The sequence below is a fragment of the Theropithecus gelada genome, chromosome 7b (assembly GCF_003255815.1).
Source record: "Theropithecus gelada isolate Dixy chromosome 7b, Tgel_1.0, whole genome shotgun sequence".
Taxonomy (NCBI): domain Eukaryota; kingdom Metazoa; phylum Chordata; class Mammalia; order Primates; family Cercopithecidae; genus Theropithecus; species Theropithecus gelada.
The window spans coordinates 11172497-11194456 of record NC_037675.1 but is presented as its reverse complement, the minus strand read 5'-3'; the positions used below and the strand labels follow the sequence as shown (position 1 = coordinate 11194456).

The window sequence follows — 21960 nt, the reverse complement described above, 5'->3', positions numbered from 1 at the left end:
ATTTAACATGCATTTCAAAAGTACCTTCTGGATGATGGCTTCTGATAATCCGATTGTTGTCCATCTCCCCAAATCAAAATGAATTACACTGTATGTGGCAGGCAGCTTCTAGGATGGCCCCAATGATCCCTGCTTCCTGATATTCATGCCATTGTGTAATTCCTTCTGCTTGTGTGTGGATGAAACCTGTGACTTGCTTCTAACCACCAGAATATGACAAAGGTGTGAGAATGTCACTTCTGTGATGAGGTTTTATAAGACAGTGACTTCTGTCTTGCTAGGTGACTCTTTCTATTGCTATCTTGACTTGCACACTTTGATGAAGCAAGTTGCTATGTTGGAAGGGCCCCATGCCAAGGAACTGAGGGCAGCCTTTGGCCAACTGCCCCAGGGGAACTGAGGCTCCAGTCCAACAGCCAGTGCAGGGCTGAATCTGGCCAAAAAATGCTGATTGAGCTTGGAAGCAGATCCTTCACCAGCTGAGCCTTCAGAGGACACCCCAGCCCCAGCTGACACCTTGATTGTACAAGGTGAGAGGCCCTGAAGCAGAGGACTCAGGTAACCTATGGTCAGTTTCCTGACCCACAAACTGTGAGATACTAAATGCATGTTGTTTTAAGCTGCTAGGTTTTAGGGCAATTTGTTATGCTGCAATAGACAACTAATACACTGTACTATATTTGTCTCTTTTTCCAGCAGGACCAGAAATGGGCCGTTTAAGGTCCCTGGGACCTTGTCATGTGTGTTTAACTGTTTACCCACCACTGAAAAGCTTCCTGCCAGGACCCATCTGCAGTGTAAAAGGGGAACCCTGAAGCCCTGGGAATGGCTTCTAGTACTTCAGGTAGGGGCTCTGTGCCCCCATCAATTCCCACCTTTGGACCTCCCACTAGAACCTCCTTAATTGTCTTTCTTCACCTAAGCATCATTTAGCTTTGTTACAAACCAGAGGCAGCAAGCCAACTATTCCCTGGAGAAACTTCAGCCAGGCAGGAGGGCATTAAACACACCAACTGGTGTTCCACAGCAAAGGTATGAATGCAGAGATTCACATCCCAGTCCGGTTCATAAGCAGAGGCGCAGGAAATAAGAAACTCCTTTTGAGAAAGAGGGAAATTAGGAGAGATACTGAAATTATGCGTCACATAGGACATCAGGCAACCACTTTACTGTCGGCTTCAGTTTTTGATCTGCAAAATGGGAGTCTACTTCTAGGTCCCATAGTCTTTGATTCTTAGTCTGATACAATCGGGGTTGCTGTGAGCTAGCTCTTTGGGTACTAAGTCGACTATCAAATGTGGATAACAGAATACCTGTCTTCAAAGGGGGTTGTAGAATTAAATGAAATAAATAAAACACGTGAAACGTGCAGCACAGGGCCAGCACGAGCGTCATCGTGGCAGTTGCTGCTTCACCACGGGGTCTCAGGTCCCAAGGAATTGGGGTCGCGGGCGGGCGGAACGCAGCTGGGACCCAGGCCGGGCGGCCTGCCCCGCCCACGTGGGGCCGCGGCCCGTCGAATGACTCCTTGCAACGTGTTGGTGGTGGCGGCGGCGGTGGCGCGGGCTCTTCCGGGCGCCGCAGCTTCCTGCCAAGCACCGCGCAGCCGCCTCCGCTGCAGGATCCCCCGGTGCAGGCCTCCGTGCTGGTGCGGATCCTGGGGCTCAGCCGCGCGCGCCCTGCCTGATCCTGCGCCGACCCACCGCACTATGCGCGCGGTGCCGCCGCCCGCTCAGCTCCTGCCGCTGCTGCTGCTCGCGCTCCTGGCAGCTCCTGCCGCCCGCGCCAACAGAGCCGAGTCCATCTCCGCGCCGCGGCCCGAACCCGAGCGCGAGTCGCGGCCACCTCCCGGCCCGGGGCCCGGGAACACTACACGGATTGGGTTTGGGGCGGCGGGCGGCAGCAGCAGCTCCAACAGCAGCGGCGACGCCTTGGTGACCCGCATTTCCACCCTGCTCCGCGACCTACCCACCCTCAAGGCGGCCGTGATCGTGGCGTTCGCCTTCACCACCCTCCTCATCGCCTGCCTGCTGCTGCGCGTCTTCAGGTGGGCCTCCCGCCCTCTTCCTTCCCCCGCCGGTCGACAGGGCGGCATTGCCTACCTGCTGTCGCCGCGCGCCCGCCCCACCTGCACGCACAGGTGCCCTGGTGCGCCCCAGCCAGACGTGTGCCTCCTGCCCTGCCCGGGAGGGTGGGTGGGGGGCCGGGGTGGGCTCGTCTGGATTTTCCTGGTACACGTTTTAGGAATTTTCTTTCCTCTCTTTAACTATATATATAAAATAAATATTTGGTTCCATTTGTTGACTTTCTGCTAATGCTGAACACTAACAAGAGTGCTCCGAATTCTGACAGCTTTTTCCGTAATTTATTTTTATAATCATTTCACAGATGAGGAAAACATTTTCAGAGGCAAAATGGCTTATCTAAGTAAACTCAGTGGTGGAGGTAGGATATGAACCCGGACCTGTGTAACTTTAATCTCGCTACTCCTTCTCCTTTCTACCATCTGCAGCTCCCTCACGCCGCGCCTACTTTTTCTTTCTCTTTTTTCTTTCTTCTTTCTTCCTTCTCCTTCTCCTTCTTCTTCTTCTTTTTTTTTTTTTGCTACTGAAAGAAGCAGTTTCTAGCGTGGGGGGTGGGAGAATTGCCTGCAGGATTACACTGGAGGGGTGTTTTGCACCAGGGGTTGGAGCTGGGCTTCAGGATTCTTGGTGACCCTTGGTGGCCTCCCTTACTTTCTGTTAGTGGGGTACGCAGACGACTTTCCTAGGCTCCTGCCTAAGTTGCATTAGATGAACATTCACAGGGGCACGAGGGATCTTGGAGAGCCTTTTGTAGGTTGCTCACGTTCAGGGATAAAGTGTCTGGCAAATTAGGAAGGATGTCCCAGGTCCTTGATCCCTGTCCATCCTGGTGGACAGGGGTAAGAGGAATGCAAGGACATTTCCTTTAATGCCTGGGAAATCCTGTTTTTGCAGGAAATGAACCAAACCTGTCCTGTTACTGAGGCCCGCCCGCCTGGAAGTCTGGGTGTGTGTGTCAGCTGTTCAATGCTGCCTCCCTCTGCTTCCAAGCCTACACACTGTGCTTTGGTGTTTGATCAGCTGTGGAAGTTGGGCTTCAGGGCTTGCTCTCCTGGGAAGCATTTTCAGTGCAGGAGCAGAAACCAGACCAGGAAAAGGCAGAGTTGGGAGCCGTCTATGTATTGAGCTTTGCTGTCAGTTGTGTGTGACTTTGGGTCCAGGTGTTTCCTTCTATGTAGAATTAGATGCCAGTGGTCTGAGAAAATGGAGAAAGGGGAAGTACGGTCCCACGCTCACCCCACCATTCCCTGACTTGTCTCAGGCCACATCGTTCCTCACTCTGCTGGTCTCCTTGATGTACTCTCGGTTGAAATACTCCTGTCTTCTTCCCACTTTACCCCCTGGCCTCAATCCTCTGTTTACAAACTCTAGCAGATCCCTGTGGCCCTACCTAGGTATGACAATACCTGGGTGTGGCATTCGGGGCCCTTGCAAGCTGGCCCCAGTCCACAATGCAGATATCAACCAGCGCTTCTCAGCCTAGTCCCTTGTCACTTGCTCCTTATGCTCTGTGGTTTCCGGCTTCTAGCCTAACTATATTCTACAAGTGCGTGCAGCCACCAAGGCCCAGCTCCCATCCTCCTTCCTCTGTATATTTTTCCTGGACATTTGAATGAGGTCACTATTTTCTGACCTCCTCATCCCTAATCTGTGCATCCTTCAGTCCAACCATGCCATGCTGGCTTCTGCACTCAGGAGAGAGCCTTGGAGGTTGACAAGTCCAGTTCATCTTCGTGTCTCCATGCCTGATGCGGGCCTGCCATCCAGCAGAGGTGCCATTGTCATTTACGTACTTCCTGATTGTTCAGTTGGAGTGAAGGTTAATGCCTAGAGCAGCTCTGAGTCTGGAGGTTTGAAACATTTAGCTCAAAATAGGCCATGGAGTCCACAAGGCTGTGTATTTTTTTTTAGAAGGTATTTGAACTATTTTGCTAGTCTGCTGTTTATTACTCAGGAGTAGGGGAGAAAAGAAGGCAGCATGCACCCAGATGTGAGGGGTGCGAACCTCATGTTGGAGTGGGTAAGCCAGCACTCTGGCCTGGAAGAGATGGATCTTTAGTGGCTTGGGTGTGGAGTGTTGAAAGAAGTTTACGACTTCATAGGAGAAGCTAGTTATGGACATGATCTATGTCTCTTCCCAGGAAGGCAATCTTGTTAGGGTGAATTTTCAGGTGGACATCTGCCACCCCAGATTCTGATCTAGAGGAGACTTTGTAACATTTTACAGCTTGGAAGGGCCCTGATGGTGCACAGTCCCCATATGTTTCTTTGCAGATGAGAAAGTTGTATCCCAGGAAGTGGAATAAGTCATTGCTAGATTCTAGAACACTCTGCAAGTCTGCGTAGCCAAGGCAGGGCCAGCACCTCATCTGTGCTATTGGGTCTGTACTGTGGCCTTTCCCTTGTCCCAAGCTCGCCTGTAACCTTGGTTAGTCAGTTCACCAAATGCCTGCTGGGCTAGCTGGGGGCCCTCCTTCCTTTCTCCCTCTGCAACTCCTTAGCATGCAGGCACCGAGTCCTGGAAATTCCACCACCTGAGTCTCCTAGAGACTGTCTCACCTCTGCCCACACCAACTTCCCTGGTGAAGCTTCTCCACCTGCCACTGTTTCTACCTTGTCGCTCCTGAATTGCAATAATATCTCTTCAGCTGGGGTTCCTGCCTCCAACCTTGTCCCTCTCCAGTCCATCCTCCCTCGTCTGCAGGAATGCCTGTCTCATCCTTCTTCCACCCCTCCCTGCCAATTCTCCCTGCATACAAACTCCTTAATGTGTGGGCAAGACTGACTCTTTAGACCAGAGTGCCGCTTCCCTCTTGAGCCCCCATCCCGGCTCTGCTCAGTGCGCCTCCTGCTTTGCTGGACTTCCGGGGGTTCTCCGGAGGCATTGCGTGGCCTGAGCATCTTGTCCCACTCTAACCCTCTGCCTGGAGTCCCCTCTGTCACTAAGACTGTATGGTCAGTTTGGTGCTGTTTGACCTCATTGCCATTGCCTCCTCTGAGAAGCCTCCGCAGCTAGGGCCCCTCTGTGCTTCCAAAGCACATTCGATTTTTGAATTCCATCTCTTCAGAGTCAAGTGTCGCTGAACTTCTTCTGAGCAGGACTAGGCATTAATCTTCTGTGTTTCCCTAATACCTAGTGTGGTTCCAGGCACAAGCTGGCATTTAATAAAGATATTTTTAGCAAAAGAATGCTGAGCTCTCAAGGATTTTACATTGCTGATGTCTCTCAAAATGTGCCAGACTAGCTGCATGATTGATGCTGGATACCTGCGAGGTAGGAATTTGTACAGTGTAGATAAAAGGGAGTGTAGTAAGTATGATTGCTTATAAAATGGCAGTCCTAGCCTATTTGTCTGTTTTCTCTGAAGGAGTCACCTTACCAGACAACAGAAAAAATTTGGATCCAAGGAAATTAGAAGCAAAGAATATGTATTTTAATGAAAAAGATGTATACTTTTAATCAAGCAATTCCATTCTTAAAGGATGTACATTTTCCACCGCACTATGTATTCTTTGCTTCTAATGTTAATCATTAGAAGAGAAAGCCAAGATGCAGTGCAATGATATTCAGAGAAGTTCTGTTTGACAGTGAAAAGGTTTAAATAATCTAAGTACCCAACAATGGGGCATTGGTTAAGCAAATTATGGTAATCTTTATGGCAGAATACTATGTAGCTGTTAAAAATGATGACATTGAGATAACACTTGCTATATATTTTTGAGTGTGAAACAGGTCACAAAGTGACATGTATCAGCTCATTTAAATAAATTATAAACATGTATAGATGAATGTGCAAATAAATCTGTGTGATTGTGGATGATTATAATTTTTTTATTATTCGTGATATGTTTCTGCATAGTTTGAATTCTTTTACAATCCAGAAGCATGTAGTTATGATGTGTGTATGCTGAGTACCCCTGTGTGTATACTCACCTCCTGGCTGCATTCTTGGATGTGTCTTTCTGAGGACCAGTATGAGAGCATCTGGGGTGTATACCTGGGAGTGGGGCTTCTGGATCCTGGGGGGTGCTCATTCTTGATTTCCTTGAGTAGGCACCAGTGTAGGTTTCCATCTGCAGAGCCTGAGGGTTCTCAGATTCTCACATCATATCCAACACTTAGTATTGTCTGACTTTCTAATGCTTTCCAATCTGATGGGTATAATTTGGTATTAATTGTTTTGTTTTATATTTCTTCATTTTCTACCAAAGTTGAGCCTCTGTCTCTTCCAAATGTTCTCCTTAATCAATCTGATTTCCCCATCTATAGAATCATGTCCACCTTTTTAAATGTATTTCATCATTAAGGCAAACCGTTTTTACACAGGAGACAAAATCGGAAGGAGGGAAAGCTGGTTGGAGACTGAGTGCCCTCTGCCGGGTACCTTCACATGTGTGAGAGCAGTCCTGTAGGCACCTGGTGTGGTGGACCCCCTGGGTCTGCTACTTGGCAGGTTTATGGGAGCTGAAAGGGAATCAGCAAAGAGGCTGTCTCTAGGAAGTAGAAAGCTGTGTTTCTCCTAATTTTTTGATATTGGGAAACATTTGGTGATGTTACATGGATTCAGGGCAACACACATAAGCCAAGGACTGCTGGTATCAGTACCCTTTGGCCCCTACATTCACTCAGAACACTTTATTGTCTGAGTTCTGGAAGGAATCTGACTTTACGCTCTGGTGTCTCATGAGCAGAGTGGGGGCAAGTCAGGAAAACCCTGCTACCTTGAAACCACAATGTTCCTTTCATCCTGGGGATCCTTTCCCAGTCTTGGAGAGTCTCCCATCTCCACAATGCAGGCTCCACTTCTCCCAGATCTCTGTTGGCTGCATGCCCAGCCACTTCTTATTTCAAAATCTCTGTAAAATCCTCTTATCTGAAAGGAGGGTTCTTTTGGTGCTTCCCGAGGGATTGGGAGGTTGAATTCTAAACGGTCTGACATTGCCCAGCTGTCAGTGGAAAAGGTGCACACTGCCATGCCCTGAAGACATTGGAACCACAGATGCTTAGTTAATTTTACTAAGCCTGGTCTTTGAAAAGGACGAGAACTATCCTACTTATCTTGTATTTCCTAAATTTTTTATTGTGTGTGTATTTACATTTGTAATAAGAACAGTTATTTAAAAGAAAATATAAAGCTTAATACTTTTAGCATTTAGGGAAAGTTACCATTAGATTTTTTTTTTGGCATTGCTTATTATTTAATAGTATATCAATGTTATTTTAATAAATTGGAATTTTGGGTGGAGCCATGGTTAGAAGATCCAGCCCCATTTTCAGGTTTGAGAAAGGATGTGGGACTTGTTTAGCATCAGTCTGTCATTTCTCATTGCTTGCCCGAGGCTTTGAATTGAAGGGAAAAAACTATAGAAGTGACAAATGTTCATCTTCTTTTATGTTTGATATTATATGCCACAGTGAAGAAGTGTTAAGCAAATTGGATACAGCCAAAATCCAGATTCTTTAAATAAGAGAGTAGAGAGCAAGCCCTAGATTCAATTCTCCAAAACATCATGGTATAGGGAGAGAACAAGATCACTCAAATGGTTCTTAACTGGGGAGGATTTTGCCCCCTGGTGTTATTTGGTCATATCTGGAGACATTTTTGGTTGTCAGGGTGGGGAGCGCCTGTAGGGATAGGGAGAATTTACTACTGGCATCTAGTGGGTAGAGGCCAAGATGCTGCTAAACATACTACAGTACACAGAACAGCACCTCCACCCCCACCCAAAGAATTATCCAGCCCCGAATTTCAAGGGTGCCAGGGTTGAGAGATGCCGAGAATCTCAGCTTCAAGGCCTGCTGGTTGTCTGATATGGGCAGTTTATTGAACCTTTCTGGGCGCTGTTTCTCATCATTAATTAGAGTATATGCTTCCAAGGGCTATTGGATGTTTAGAATGAGAGTGTGTCAACTAAGTCTCTGGCTCTCCTTTAAGCAGCCAAGTGTCCTGTTGTATTGAAAAATACGATTCTGAAAACAGATGTAATTTACACCCAACCTTTTGGTCTTGCTTCTGTCCATAAATGAGGATGCAGCCATATGACCACAATTATCAGGCAGGTGCATCTGTTTCTGGACTTAAGTCTAGGGGCCTGGATGCTCAGCTTGGCCCTTTCTGGGCCTCCAAGATGTGGTAGGCTGAGTTTGGCCCTGTCCAGCCAGGTCTCCCCAACACGGAACCCAGCACCTAGGAGAAAACATGGCTGAGTAGACAGTGTTCTTCCCAGGGTGTTTAGTTAGCACCCACTGTGAACATAGGGGTGCCATGGGACACATCAGAGGTCAAGGACCATCCAGCTCAATCTAGGGGATAGGATAATGCCCTTTGTTGACAAAAACCCCAAACTCTATATGAGTGACCATATTGGCTTGGGGAACAATATCAAGAGGTCCTGAGAACATGGGCCTGAGGTGGTCAGGTTTCAGCCTGGCTTTATACATTTTAGGGAGATAGAAGTTACAGGCAAAGACATGAATCAATATATGGATGGTTTACTTTGGTTCAGCCCGGAAAGGTAGGGCATCTTGAAGTGGGGCCTATAACCCTATAGGCCATAGGCAGATTCAAAGAGGTTTTGATTGACAGTTGGTTGAAAGAGTTAAGCTTTGTCTAAAGACTTGAAGGCAATAGAAAGAAATGCTTAAGTTCAGATAAGAGGGGTTGTGGAGACCAAGGTTCTTGTTATGTAGATGAAGCCTCCAGGTAGCAGGCTTCAGAGAGAATAGATGGTAAATGTCTCTTTTCAGACCGTAAAAGGTGTCAGACTTTTAGTTAATCTCTCCTAGATCCACCAAAGGCCTAGCTGCATTAATGAAGATTCTCTACAGATGCAAAAATTTCCCCATAAAAGATGGCTTTGCAGGGCCATTTCAAACTATGTCACAGATATTTTTGGGTAAAATTTCATTTCCTTCGGGGCCTGCTGTTTGTCATGTGATGCTATACAGAATCAGGTTGGAATTTGCTATCTTATTGCCACAAAGAGCCTTGTTTTGCCAGTCTTATGATCTCTATTTCATTATTGATGCTGGTCATTTGTGCCTAAACTCCAAAAGGGAGGGGTATAATACAGCATGTCTGACCTTCTTTCTTGTCTAGGCCTGGAATTTAGTTTTTCAGGTTTGAACAGCCAGGTCTGTTCAACTGGCTGGGGGGCTTAGAATTTTATTTTTGACTTATGCCTTGAATGATTCTACTTGGCAGATAAGGAGCCATCCAGTCCCACAGGGGAGCCATGTATTAAAAGCAGTGCTAGATAAACTGAGAAAGGATGGGTACAGTGGCTTTGGTTAGGGACCAGAATAGTCTGGGAAGGCATGGTGGCGGAGGAGGACTATTAGGACTTGGCAGGATGGGTGGAAGAAGAGGTTCTTCCAGGACCAGATGGGTGAAGCAAGCTTTGCCGAGGGTAGGGTTTGTGAAAAATGATCACTTGGAAATATGTGATGATGATGACAATAATGGCAACTAATATTTATTAAGCCCTTACTGTGTAATGGACTCTGTAAGAAGCATTTTATATGTTTTCCTCGTGCCTATGAGTGGTGTACTGTCAGTCCTGTCAACAAAAAGAGTCAAGCTCTGTAAAATATTTAAAGAGATTTATTCTGAGCCAAATATGAGTGGCCACTGGCCCATGACTCAGCCCTCAGGAGATCCTGAGAACATGTGCCCAAGGTGGTTGGGGTACAGCTTAGTTTTATACATATTAGGGAGACATGAGACATCAAATACATGTAAGATGTACATTGGTTTGGTACAGAAAAGGCAGGACAACTGGAAGTGGGGATGGCTTCCAAGCCATAGGTGGATTCAAAGATTTTCTGATTGGCAATTGGTTGAAAGAGTTAAGTTATTGTCTAAAGACTTAGAAATGTCTGGGTTAAGATAAGTGGTTGTGGAGACCAAGGTTTTATTATGCAGGTGAAGCCTCCAGGTAGCAGGTTTTGGAGAAAATAGATTGTAAATGTTTCTTGTCAGACTTAAAGGGTCTATCAATAATTCCAAAGGGGAGGAGGGTAGAATCAGGTATGTCCAGCCCCCTACCCTTCCCAGCATGGCCTGAGTTAGTTTTTCAGGTTAGCTTTGGCACTGCCGAGATTCCAAATTGCCATCAATAGCCTTCCTGAGAGGACGGGTTCATTCAGGTGGTCGAGGGGCTTAGAATTTTAATTTTGGTTTATCATCCCCATTTCACAGATGAGAAAACCAAGGCTCAAGTGGTGAAGTGTCTTGCCTGAGGATGAGCAGCTGGGGAAGGGGAGGAGTCTGGCTCACCCTTCCCATTGCAGCTGGATTTTGGAAGTCAATTCTAGCTGGAGGATTTGGGGATTTGTAGTGGGTGAGAGGAGCAAATGGAGGATTTGAACACAGGAGTGAAGTAATCACAGGGCTTCTGTAGAAATGTTGGTCCAGATTAGATTGTACCAAGGATTTACCAAGAATGCATGAATAGTTACGTGGCTGGTGTGGGGGGTGCAGGATGGCTGGGGAGACCTGTGGAAGGTGCTGGAAGGACCACTTGGGAGGACTGGAGGCCTGAGTGGATGAAGAGGAGAAAGAGGAACGTGTTGGACTGTCCTGAAGGGCCCAGAGAAGGGGGGCATTGTGAAGGACGTGGCCAGAAAGGGAAGGGTGTAGGTTTGGTGAGGAGGAAGAGGACTCATAGGTGAAACTTACTCATGAAAACTCCAGTCATGTAGCTGGGCCTTGGGGCTGGGTACAGGGGGCATTGGGAGCATCTGCCTAGAAGGAGTGGGTGGTGAGGACTGACATTCCCATGCCTCCCCTACCCAGGCTGCAGGGATAAGTGGTACTGAAAGGGCCCCTTATGACTTGTGTCCCAAAGCACTGTGACCTCAGAGTTTCCAGGTGGTGGTCAGGTCCCCTGGGTCCACCAAGGGCCTCTCTGAGTCATCTTGCCACTGTCCTTGACTCCATGGAGCTGCCTCTAGAGGCTACCTTCTCTGCTTTAAACCTCACTTCCCTCCCCTGGCACCTTATATAAAAACAAAGCAGAACCAACCCTTTGCAAACACACCCGAGAGCTGGAGGAACAGGTCTTGGGGCATTTGCTGTTGCCGGATTTAATGTGTACTGCTTTTGTCTTGGAAGAGTAAGCATTGGATCTGTCCCTCAGGGACTGAGAGAGGGAAAGAGAAACAAGGTGGGGAGCAGATGGAGGGTAAACATTTTACTGTAATGAAGAAAACCTGAAGACTTGTCATTGAGCTCTTCAGGTTTGTCTGGACCATGCTGGATGATCCTCTATGAAGCATAAGCCCCCAGGGGCATAGTCTGTGCAGTGTGCTGCATGCCCATCCTGAGGTCAATCAACAGTGCTAACACTTGGTTAACTAACCCCAATGGGATGGTGCCCAGGAGGGAGAGGAAGCAGCTAGGTTATATAAATAATGGTCAACACTCCTTAGTCATGGTTGAACTGTTGGTGAACAGAGATAAGGAAGGATTTGGTGGAACGTGCATATCATTACATCTCTCTGGACTCATGATTTTGAGCCAAATTACTAAATATCACTCATGCGTGGCACATAGGACCTAATGAACCATGGTCAGGGAACCAAGTCAGAGATGGCAAACTGATGGCCTGGGGCCGAAAAATCTGGCCCACAGACATTTGTTTTGTTTTTTGGTCTGCACGGTGTTTTAAAAACTAAGATAGTTGAGAACACTTATAAGTTAGGAGCCTTTATATAAAAATCTAGATTTCCTGCTTCTTTTGACAGAAGGGGATACATGGAAGTGCAAGACCTTTGTTCCAGGGGCAGCCGGACAGGAACTGGGTGGCTGCCACTCTACCTAGGCTGGGCAGGGTGCCGCTATTTGTGCCTTTTTGACTCGAAGACAGAGCATTGTCCACCACTTGTCACTGTTGTTTGTTCCCTCATTTAGGTCTTGGCAATTCTGCTGCTCTGGTTTCTTTTGTCTACAAGGCCTTCGGGCATTTGAGTTATTGACCTGGTATGTTGAGCCATGGTGCTTGACTGGGTGACTGGGTGCTGGGTGCTGGAACAGAGGGGCTACAGTGTGGTGGGAGGGGGTGCCCCAGGACAGGGGTGAGGCGAGGGTGCATCCAAGGTCTCCCCAGCCTCTGTGTTGGGGAGGGATCTGCTGGAGCTGGATTGTGTTGGAGCTTGGCTGCTGGAGATCTGGAGGCTCTTGCTGCACTATAGGAAAATACTTCTGCCTCGTGTGACTTATTGGTTGTCTGAAGTGGCCCACCTGCAGTGGAATAAGATGAGATTTCTGTCACACTGGTGTTTGCCTCTCAGTGGCATGTCAAAAATGCTCTAGGTGGAAGGTGTCGGGTGGAGCTCAGAGGGCTGTGCCCAGGGCAGAAAGGGAGGTAGGCTGGTTATTGGGAATGTGTCTTGGTGGCAGGCCATGGTGGCAAGACCCTGGCTAGCCTGTTGATTGTCCAGGGGCCTCCAACACCTGCTTCCTTAGAGGGTGGGGCAGAGGCTAGGGCTGAAGAGTGGGTTCTGAGTCATGTTCTTCATTTCTTCAAGTGTAGCTGGTTTTCTAAGGGAAGCTCTGTTACTTCTTGTGTCCTGAGGAGGAGGTGCAGTGTAGAGCCTGTTACTTCTTGTGTCCTGAGGAGGAGGTGCAGTGTAGAGCTCAGAGGGTAAAAGCGAGGCAGGTCTGTGTCCTCAGAGAATCAGAGGGACCGCCTGGCTCAGGGTCGCCTGCTAGTCCTCCTGTCTACACTGGCAGCACCTGTGTGCTTCAATCTTCCTCTCCCACGATCCATTTTCATTTTCTTGATTGCTTTTTCCAAATGTCAGAGTTCACATTTGCTGTTTGTTGACAAGTAATATAGTTTTGGCAGAATGCTCGTTCTTGGGCTACAGAACTACTTCAGTGGAAACAGCCAAGGTGGAGGAAAGGTTTGAGTCACTGAGTTTGGGTTCTGAAGTCACCAGTAGAGCTGGGTAAAGCCACACGGAGGTGGCCATGGGTGGGCTCTGGGGAAAGGGTCACCTGCCAGAGGGGCAGCTGACATAGACTTAGTCCATTTCAAATTTATTTTAATCATTTATATTGAATTTTATTTATTTACTTAGTTTTAAAATAGGTCATATGTTCACATGGTTCGAAATTCACAAAGAACAAAAGAGGATATAGCAAAAAGCATTCTACTCTTTAGCCACACAATTTTCTTCACTTTATGTTGTCAATTTCTTGTCAAATCTTTCCAGGGAGATTTTATAAATGTGGAAGCAAGTGAATGTAATATATACATGCATACACACACACACACACACACACACACATTCCTTCCCTATTTCTTATAATGACTTTAGTGAGATATAACTTATACACCATATTCACTCATTTAAAGTGTCCAACCCAGCCAGGCATGGTGGCTCATGCCTGTAATCCTAGCACTTTGGGGGCCAAGATGGGAGGATTGCTTGATGCCAGGAGTTTGGACCAGCCTGGTCAACATAGCCAGACCCTATCTCTCTAAGAAAAATAAAGTGTCCAACTCAGTGGTTTTTAGTATATTTACAAAGTTATGCATCTATCACTGAAATCAATTTTAGAATACATTCATCACTCCAGACTGAAACCATGAATCCATAGTAGTTAATCCCTATGTGTCTCTGAATTTTCTTTATGTGTATAGATTTCCCTATTCTGGTCTCTCATATACATGGGGCCATACAATGTGTAGTCTTTTGTGAATAGCTTGTTTATTTAGTATAATGTTTTCAGGGTTCATCTATGTGTAGCATGTATCATTTCTTTTTATTGCCATATAGTGTTCCATCAAATGGGTATACCATCTTTTATTTACCCATCCATCAATGGATAGATATTGTACTAGCCTGTTCTCAGGGGCTGCTATAAAGAACTGCCTGAGACTGGGTAATTTAAGAAGGAAAGAGGTTTGATTGCCTCACAGTTCTGCATGGTAGGGGAGGCCTCAGGAAACTTATAATCATGGCAGAAGGGGAAGCAAACACGTCCTCTCATGGTGGCAGGAGAGAGAAGTGCAGAGCGGAGTGGGGAAAATCCCCTTATAAAACCATCAAATCTCATGTGAACTCACTATCATGGGAACAGCATGGGGGAACTACCCCCATAATCTAATCACCTCCCACAAGGTCCCTGTCACAACACATGGGGATTATGGGAACTATAATTCAAGATGAGCTTTGGGTGGGGACACAGCCAAACCATATCAGATATTTAAGTTGTTTCCTTTTTGGGGCTATTATGAATAATGCTGCTCTGAACAAGTGTATGAGTTTTTGTGTGGACATATATTTTGATGGCTCTTGGGAATATATCTAGGAGTGGAATTTCTGGGTCATGTGATAACTCCATGTTTAACCTTTTGACAAACTGCCAAATGGTTTTCCAAATTGCTGTACTAGTTTACATCTCACTAGAAGTGTATGAGGGTTATGATTTCTTATATCCTCACCAACATTTGTTATTGTCTGTCTTTTTGCTTATAGCCATCCTAGGGGGTGTGAAGTGGCATCTTGTTGTGGGTTTAATTTGCAATACACTGACGGCTAGTGATGTTGACCTTGTTTGCATTTGTGTATTGTGCACTTGTAAATCTTCTTTCAAGAACTGTCTATTCAGGTCTTTTGCCCATTTTACATTGGGTTATTTGTCTTTTTATTATTGATGGGTAAGAGTTCTTTATATATTCTACATACAAATACTTCGATCAGATGTATAGTTTGCAAGTGATTCCTCCCATTCTATGGGGGTGTCTTTTCACTTTCTTGATTATATCTTTTGAAGCACAAAAGTTTTAAATTTTGATGAGTCCAATTTATGTAGTTTTTCTTTTGTTGGTTTTGCTTCTGGTGTCATATTTAATAAGCCATTGTCTAATCCAGTGTCACAAAGGTTTATGCTATTTTTTTCTATAAATTTAGCTCTTACATATAAGTCTTACATACTTATATGGAAGCTCCATTTTGAGCTAATTTTTGTATATGGTGTGAGTTAATTTTTTTATGTGATTTATAGGGGTCTAACTTTATTCTTTTGCATGTGGATATCTTTTCTATCTCTTATACATACACTATGCTTGTCATCTTGCTTTATAAAAATATCTTGTGTGTCTGGATGGTTATTCCTTGTTAGGCTATAAAAAACTCTTCATTCGTTTATATAGGTGCTTAGTGTTCATTATATGGATATAACATAATTTGTTTAATCAATCTCTAGTGTTCATTATATGGATGTAACATAATTTGTTTAATCAATCTCCTGTTAATGGACATGTAGGTGTCATTTCACACATGTGGAAACATACCTGTAGGACTATCGGGGGAAACCCCACCCCCGATATTCAGCGTGGGTTCTTTTCTATTTCCCTAAGCATTAGCTGGTCTGAGAAATAAAGGGAAAGAGTACAAAAGAGAGATTTTAAAGCTGGGTGTCCGGGGGAGACATCACAAGTCAGCAGGTTCCATGATGCTCCCTGAGCCATAAAACCAGCACATTTTCATTAGCGATTTTCAAAAGGGGAGGGAGTGTATGAATAGGGTGTGGGTCACAGAGACCACATGCTTTGCAAGGTAATAAAATATCACAAAGCAAATGGAGGCAGGGTGAGATCACAGGATCACAGAACGGGGCAAAATTAAAATTGCTGATAAAGTTTTGGGCACGCATTGTCTTTGATTACATCTTATCAGGAGACAGGGTTTAAGAGCAGACAACCAGTCTGACCAAAATTTATTAGGCGGGAATTTCCTCATCCTAATAAGCCTGGGAGTGCTATAGGAGACTGGGGCTTATTTCATCCCTTTGGCTTTGACCATAAAAGACAGCCACCCCCGAAAGTGGCCATTTCAGAGGCCTCCCCTCAGGGACGCATTCTGTTTCTCAGGGATGTAGCTTGCTGAGAAAAAGAATTCAGCGATAGTTCTCCTATTTGCTTTTGAAAGAAGAGAAATATGGCTCTGTGCCACCCGGCTCGCTGGCAGTTAGAGTTTAAGGTTATCTCCCTTGTTCCCTGAACATTGCTGTTATCCTGTCCTTTTTTTAAGGTGCCCAGATCTCATATTGTTCAAACACACATGCTCTACAAACAATTTTGTGTAGTTAACGCAATCATCACAGGGTCCTGAGGCAGCATACATCCTCCTCAGCTTACGAAGATGATGGGATTAAGAGATTAAAGTAAAGACAGGCATAGGAAATCACAAGGGTATTGACTGGGGAAGTGGTAAGTGTCCATGAAATCTTCACAATTTATGTTCAGAGATTGCAGTAAAGACAGGTGTAAGAAATTATAAAAGTGTTAATTTGGGGAACTAATAAATGTCCATGAAATCCTCACAATTTATGTTCTTCTGCCATGGCTTCAGCCGTCCCTCTGTTCAGCGTCCCTGACTTCCCACCACATAGGACAAATTCCTAGAAATGGAATTACTGGTTAAGGGCTATACCTTTTGTAACTGATGGATATTGTCACACTGCTCTCTGTATGTGTTGTAACAATTTACATGTCCACAAACAGGTAATGAGAGAGTGTTTCTCTACATCCTTGCCAACAGTGTGTTTTCAGACAGTTCTATTTTTGCTAAATTAATAGGTGAAAAACTGAATCTGTGTGAAGATCAAAATTACATTTCTCTTATTGAAAGTGAGATTGGACATTTTTTCATAGTTAAGAATGCGGAGCCATTTGGGTTTGTGTGTGTGTGTCTGTGTGTGTGTGAACTGCCTGTGTTATGTTCTTTACCAATTTTTCAATTAGATTATTGATCTTTTTTATTGGTTTGTAGGGACTATATATATATTAAGGAGATTAAATTTTAAAACATTTATAATGAGTTAGCCAGGTGCCGTGGCTCATGCCTGTAATCCCAGCGCTTTGGGAGGCTGAGGTGGGTGGATCACTTGAGGTCTGGAGTTAAAATCAGCCTGGCCAACATGGTGAAACCCCATCTCTACTAAAAATACAAAACTTAGCTGAGTGTGATGGTGCGTGCCTGTAATTCCAGCTACTTGGGAGGCTGAGGCAGGAGAATCACTTTAACCTTGGAGGCAGAGGTTACAGTGAGCCAAAATTGTGCCAGTGTACTCCTGCCTGGGTAACAGAGTGAGACTCTGTCTTAAAAAAAAACACAAAAAAAACCCCACCAAAAACCAAAAAACAAAAACCAAAATTTGTAATGAGTTGGAAATAGTTCTCCCAGTATATCATTTACTTTGACTTTTTTTTGTTTGTTTGTTTGAGATGGAGTCTCACTCTGTCACCCAGGCTGGTGTGCAGTGGCGCAATCTCCACTCACTGCAACCTCTGCCTCCTGTGCTCAAGCAATTCTCTTGCCTCAGCCTCCGAAGTAACTGGGATTACAGGTGCCCACCACCATGCCTGGCTAATTTTTGTATTTTTAGTAGAGATGGGGTTTCACCATATTAGCTGGGCTGGTCTCGAACTCCTGACCTCAGGTGATCTGCCCATCTTGGCCTCCCAAAGTGCTGGGATTACAAGTGTGAGCCACTGCTCCCGGCCTATTTGCCTTGACTATAAGACATTTTTATGTGTTAACATTTATCATCCTTTTTAAAAAATGGATTTTGGAGTTCTCCTATATTTTCTTCTAGTACTTTTATGGTGTTATTTTCTACATTTAAGTCTGATCCATCTAATTTATTCTGATGTAAAGCATGAGATATAGGTGGTTATCAACAAAATATTTAATGAGTTACCTTTTTCTCACTCATTTGAAATGCCATCTTTATCCTATACTAGATTCCAGTGTGTATTTTGGTGTATTTCTGGACTTCCTACTCTGCTATAGCATCTGATTGTTAATGTGGGAAGCCACTGTGTATTAATCTGTTCTTGCACTTCTATAAAGAAATACCTGAGACTGGGTAATTTATAAAGAAAAGAGTTTTAATTGTCTAATGATTCTGCATGCTGTACAGGAAGCATGGCAGCTTCTGCTTCTGGGGAGGCCTCAGGAAGCTTCCAATCATGGTGGAAGGCAAAGGGGGAGTAGACACTCACATGGTGGGGGCAGGAGCAAGACAAAGAGCAAGGTGGGAGGTATCACCCACTTTTAAACCACCAGATCTCTCAGGCACTCACTCACTATCATAAGAACAAAAGGAAGAGAATGGTGCTAAACCATTAATGAAGGCCCACCCCCATGATCCAGTCACCTTCCACCAGGCCCCACCTCCAGCACTGCGGATTACAGTTCAACATGAGATTTGGTTGGGGACACAGTTTCAAACCATATCACGCCGTGTTCAGTTATTATAGTTTTACAGCATGTTTTACTATCTAACTCCTTTACAGAATTTTCCTGGCTATTCCATTCTTGCTGCTTCTCCCATCCTCATGAATTTTGGAATCAGCTCATATAGATCCTCAGCAGAAATTGGTTGGTATCTTACTGCATTTCACTAAGCTTACAGATTAATTTAGATGGCTTGAAATCTTTATGAGACTGAAACTTCCTAGTCAGAGGCACAGCGTGCCGTCCTTCTGTTGACACAAGCTTGTTTTGGTTGCTTTTGGTCATCACAGGAGCTGGCTGGCAACCAAAAGAACTTGCAGGGGCACCTCTGGGTCCTGAGAAGTGTCTGTTGAGTGCTGAGTCGTAGGGTTGGGGCACATCCAGAGGTCTGAGGTGAGTTTCTATCCTCTTGCTGGAGTGTGAAGGGCTCATGGTGTGGAGTGTGATGGACCTGGATTTGAGCCCTGCTTGCTTCCTGGGGCAGGTCACTCAGTGCCTTCTGGCCTTGGTTTCCTTGCTTTGATAACGGGAGCCCTCCTTGCCTCACTGGCTGGAGGCTGTGATGAGATCACATGTGCATTACCTGGCACTCAGGGTTGCCGTCTCACAGTGCCTGCTGGTACATCCACAGTGCTGTGGATGATGCAGGAGGGGCCCGCGTGCCTGGAGGTCATGTGTAGATGGTGCCCAGTGGCAGGGATGTGCCTATGAAGAGGGGCTGCAGGATTCAGAAGAAGGAGAAAACCCAGCCTGGTTGGGATGTCCTGGAATGGCCTCAGGAGAAGTGAGAAAGCCTGTGGCCCCTTGGAGTAAGTAGAACGAGAGGTGTTAGAGGCTCTGTCATCAGAATCTGGACCACACTTGCTAGGAAGTAGAAATGGATGAAGAAATTTGGGTTCACGATGAGAGGCTTGCTCAGAAGCACACCAGCAAGGGAATTGCAGGGTTGAGCGCTGAACCTCAGTCTCTGCACTTAGAGTCGGTGGCTCTGACTGTCACACTCAAAACTGAATTGAGTCTAAAGGGTTTAGTCCTGTTTTGTTTTCTTTGTGGGGAAGGGCGAGGAAGGAAGGCCTCCCCTCTGTGGCCTGCTGGGGGCTGGTGTCCTCCCTCGGCCTCCTTGTTTGTATAAGTGGGATGTATGAGCACTCACACGAAACCTGTTTCTGAGCAGCTGGTGAACAGTCCGTTGAGTAAACAAACCCTCTGGCTTCAGGATTATATTTCAGACTAAAGTAATTTTGAACCTCTCCTCTCTCGTTAGAAATGAGTTTTGGTTTGGATGGAACAGTGCTTTATCTCTTCTAGAAATTATCTGGCCTTGCCTGTTCCTATGAAGACAGTATGGACATTTATTTATTAATAAAACGACCACTTTACGTCTCAACCAGGTTGACGCCTCCTGGTTAATAATAGCCTATCTCAGAAAAGAAAGATTCCCGCTGTGGACGATGGGCCAGCAGTGTCTTTTCACTTCTTTATTTCCCAAAGTTCCTTTTTCGATGGGGGGTGCTAGCTGGGCTGCCCTCGTAGGCTGCTGTCTCACTGGCCCCCAACACCACCCAGTACATAGCTGAGGGGACAGGCTCTGGACGTGGGGGCACCAGGCTGCAAACCCAAGTCTGACTGCAAACCTGGGCTCTTTCTAGAACCAGGCGCTTTGTCCTTGAGCTGCGTGTGTCTCTGGGTAAGATGAGGGTCCTGTTCCCACGGCTGGCCCACTGCCTGCAAAGGGACCCAGGGGACTTCAGCTTCATCACAGCCATGTAGTCTCTGCCTTCGCCTCAGGCTCATGGCAGTTCTGGGAGGCGCAGTCGCCGGATGTTTGTCCTCATTGAAAGCCTGCTCATAGGTAGCCCTAAGCAAAAAAATCACTCTGCTTCTGTGTATATAGTTCATTGTTTCTATAAGGGGCAGAGTCCTGGGGTTTAAACAGACTTGAGGATATAGGAAAATTATACTTACATGTGGAAGACTAACTATTAAAATATGGAAAAAGCCCCAAGAAGGTATTGTGATTACAGTGGTGGTTTCCCTTCGTGCAGTGCCTTCCCTGAGACCTCGAGGCAGTTAAGGTTTGCTAGGTTATGTGTGACAGAAAACCCGGCCCCAGCTGGCTTTGGTGAAAAAGAGAGTTTGTAGTTTTTAAGGAGAACTGGCTTAGTAGTCAATTTAGGACTTGGTCTCTCTCTTTCCAATCTGCCCTCCACCATATTGCCTTTATTTTCTGTTTCTAGATGGTGGCATGATGGCTTATGTCATCTGGGCCTCAAGGCTAGTGGGAGAGGCACCCACCTCCCCTGTTCCAGCCTTCACAGCAGAGGGTCATTGGCTCGGGTTGGTCGTGCCTTCCCCTCCCCACTGCCCGGCTCCCCTGCCATTGCCATGGCCTGGGGATGGCGATACCTGGATTGGCTCCTGGAACTGGCAGTGTGGCCAGGCCCATGTGGGAGGGGGCTTCACCCAGGGCACAGAGGATATAGATGCCAAAAGGAAGGAGGAAGTGGTTGTGGGCTGGCTGCAAACCAGCACACCTCCTGCGGGAGTCACAGTTTAGAAAGGGTTTATTAGAAGTGTGTCCAGATCAGTGTGGAATATGAAAATGTGAGCTGTGCAAAGTGACATGTTCCGGAAAGTGTGATGAGGGAGGGCAAAGAGTTTTTTAGTGCTGAAGTCAAGTGGCCGCGAAGTCTGGTGTCACGTGGAGTGGGGCTCTTGTATGGGAGTGAGTGGGAGTGACAGAGCAGGGCATGCCAGGGATGGCTTAAGGCGACCTGTTGGGGAGGTCTGAGCTGGAGCACCCCCTGGCCCTCTAAAGGGTCATATGTGCTCACTGTGCCCTGTGATTTTCCTGAGTTGCTTCCGTAGTCTATACTCTCAAGCCCCATGCAGCTTATCTCCACGCCACATTTCAGACCATGGGTAGTTGTGTGGCACTTTCACTCACCCATGTGGGAAGGAGGCCCCACTGCAAGTCTTCTGGTCCCTGGACTGCCTGCTTCAAACCCTGGCTCTGCCACTAATTAGCTACATGGCTATGGGTAAGTCGGCTTCCCTGAGCCTCAGTCTCCTCAGTTGTAAGACAGGGATACCAGCAGCATGTGCCTTGCAGGGTGCTTTAGATGTTTTGCATTTGATCACAAATTTAAATTGCTTAGCTGGCACCCAGGAAAAATTCAACTTTTAGGGACTATTATTATTATTTTGAATCAGGCTCTCACTCTGTCACCCAGGCTGGAGTGTGGTGGCGAGATCTCGGCTTGCTGCAACCTCCGTCTACTGGGTTCAAGTGATTTCCTGCCTCCGCCTCCCAAGTAGCAGGGACTACAGGCGTGAGCCACTGTGTCCAGCCTTATGGACTATTATTTAAAAAGACATGTTAAAGAATCTACACTTAGAGAAGAAGAGCCAGACTTGGTTAGGTTTTTTAGGCTTCGAATGCACTTTATTTTCCCATTTTCTCACGTTCTCTCTCTCTGAGGCAGAACTGCACTGTTCTGTGAGCCCACTGTTCAGACAGGCTTGTGGATCTCAAGGTATGTGGAAAATGCTGATTGGCTCTGTTCCTAAATTTCCTGGCTTCTCACTGATGCACAGTTAGTAAAGGAAGAGTTCTTT

The 21960-nt window shown here is 46.1% G+C and overlaps 1 protein-coding gene across 2 annotated transcripts in view; it reads left to right on the top strand.

Moving 5' to 3' along the window:
• The first annotated feature begins 1573 nt into the window (after positions 1–1573).
• Positions 1574–21960, top strand: part of FAM174B (family with sequence similarity 174 member B) — a 36365-nt gene continuing 15978 nt past the window's right edge. For both annotated transcript variants that reach the window (XM_025391928.1, XM_025391927.1), the window contains exon 1: positions 1574–2047. In XM_025391928.1, the coding sequence (XP_025247713.1) occupies positions 1710–2047 (338 nt within the window). In that variant the 5' untranslated portion in view covers positions 1574–1709. The remainder of the gene's footprint in view (positions 2048–21960) is intronic.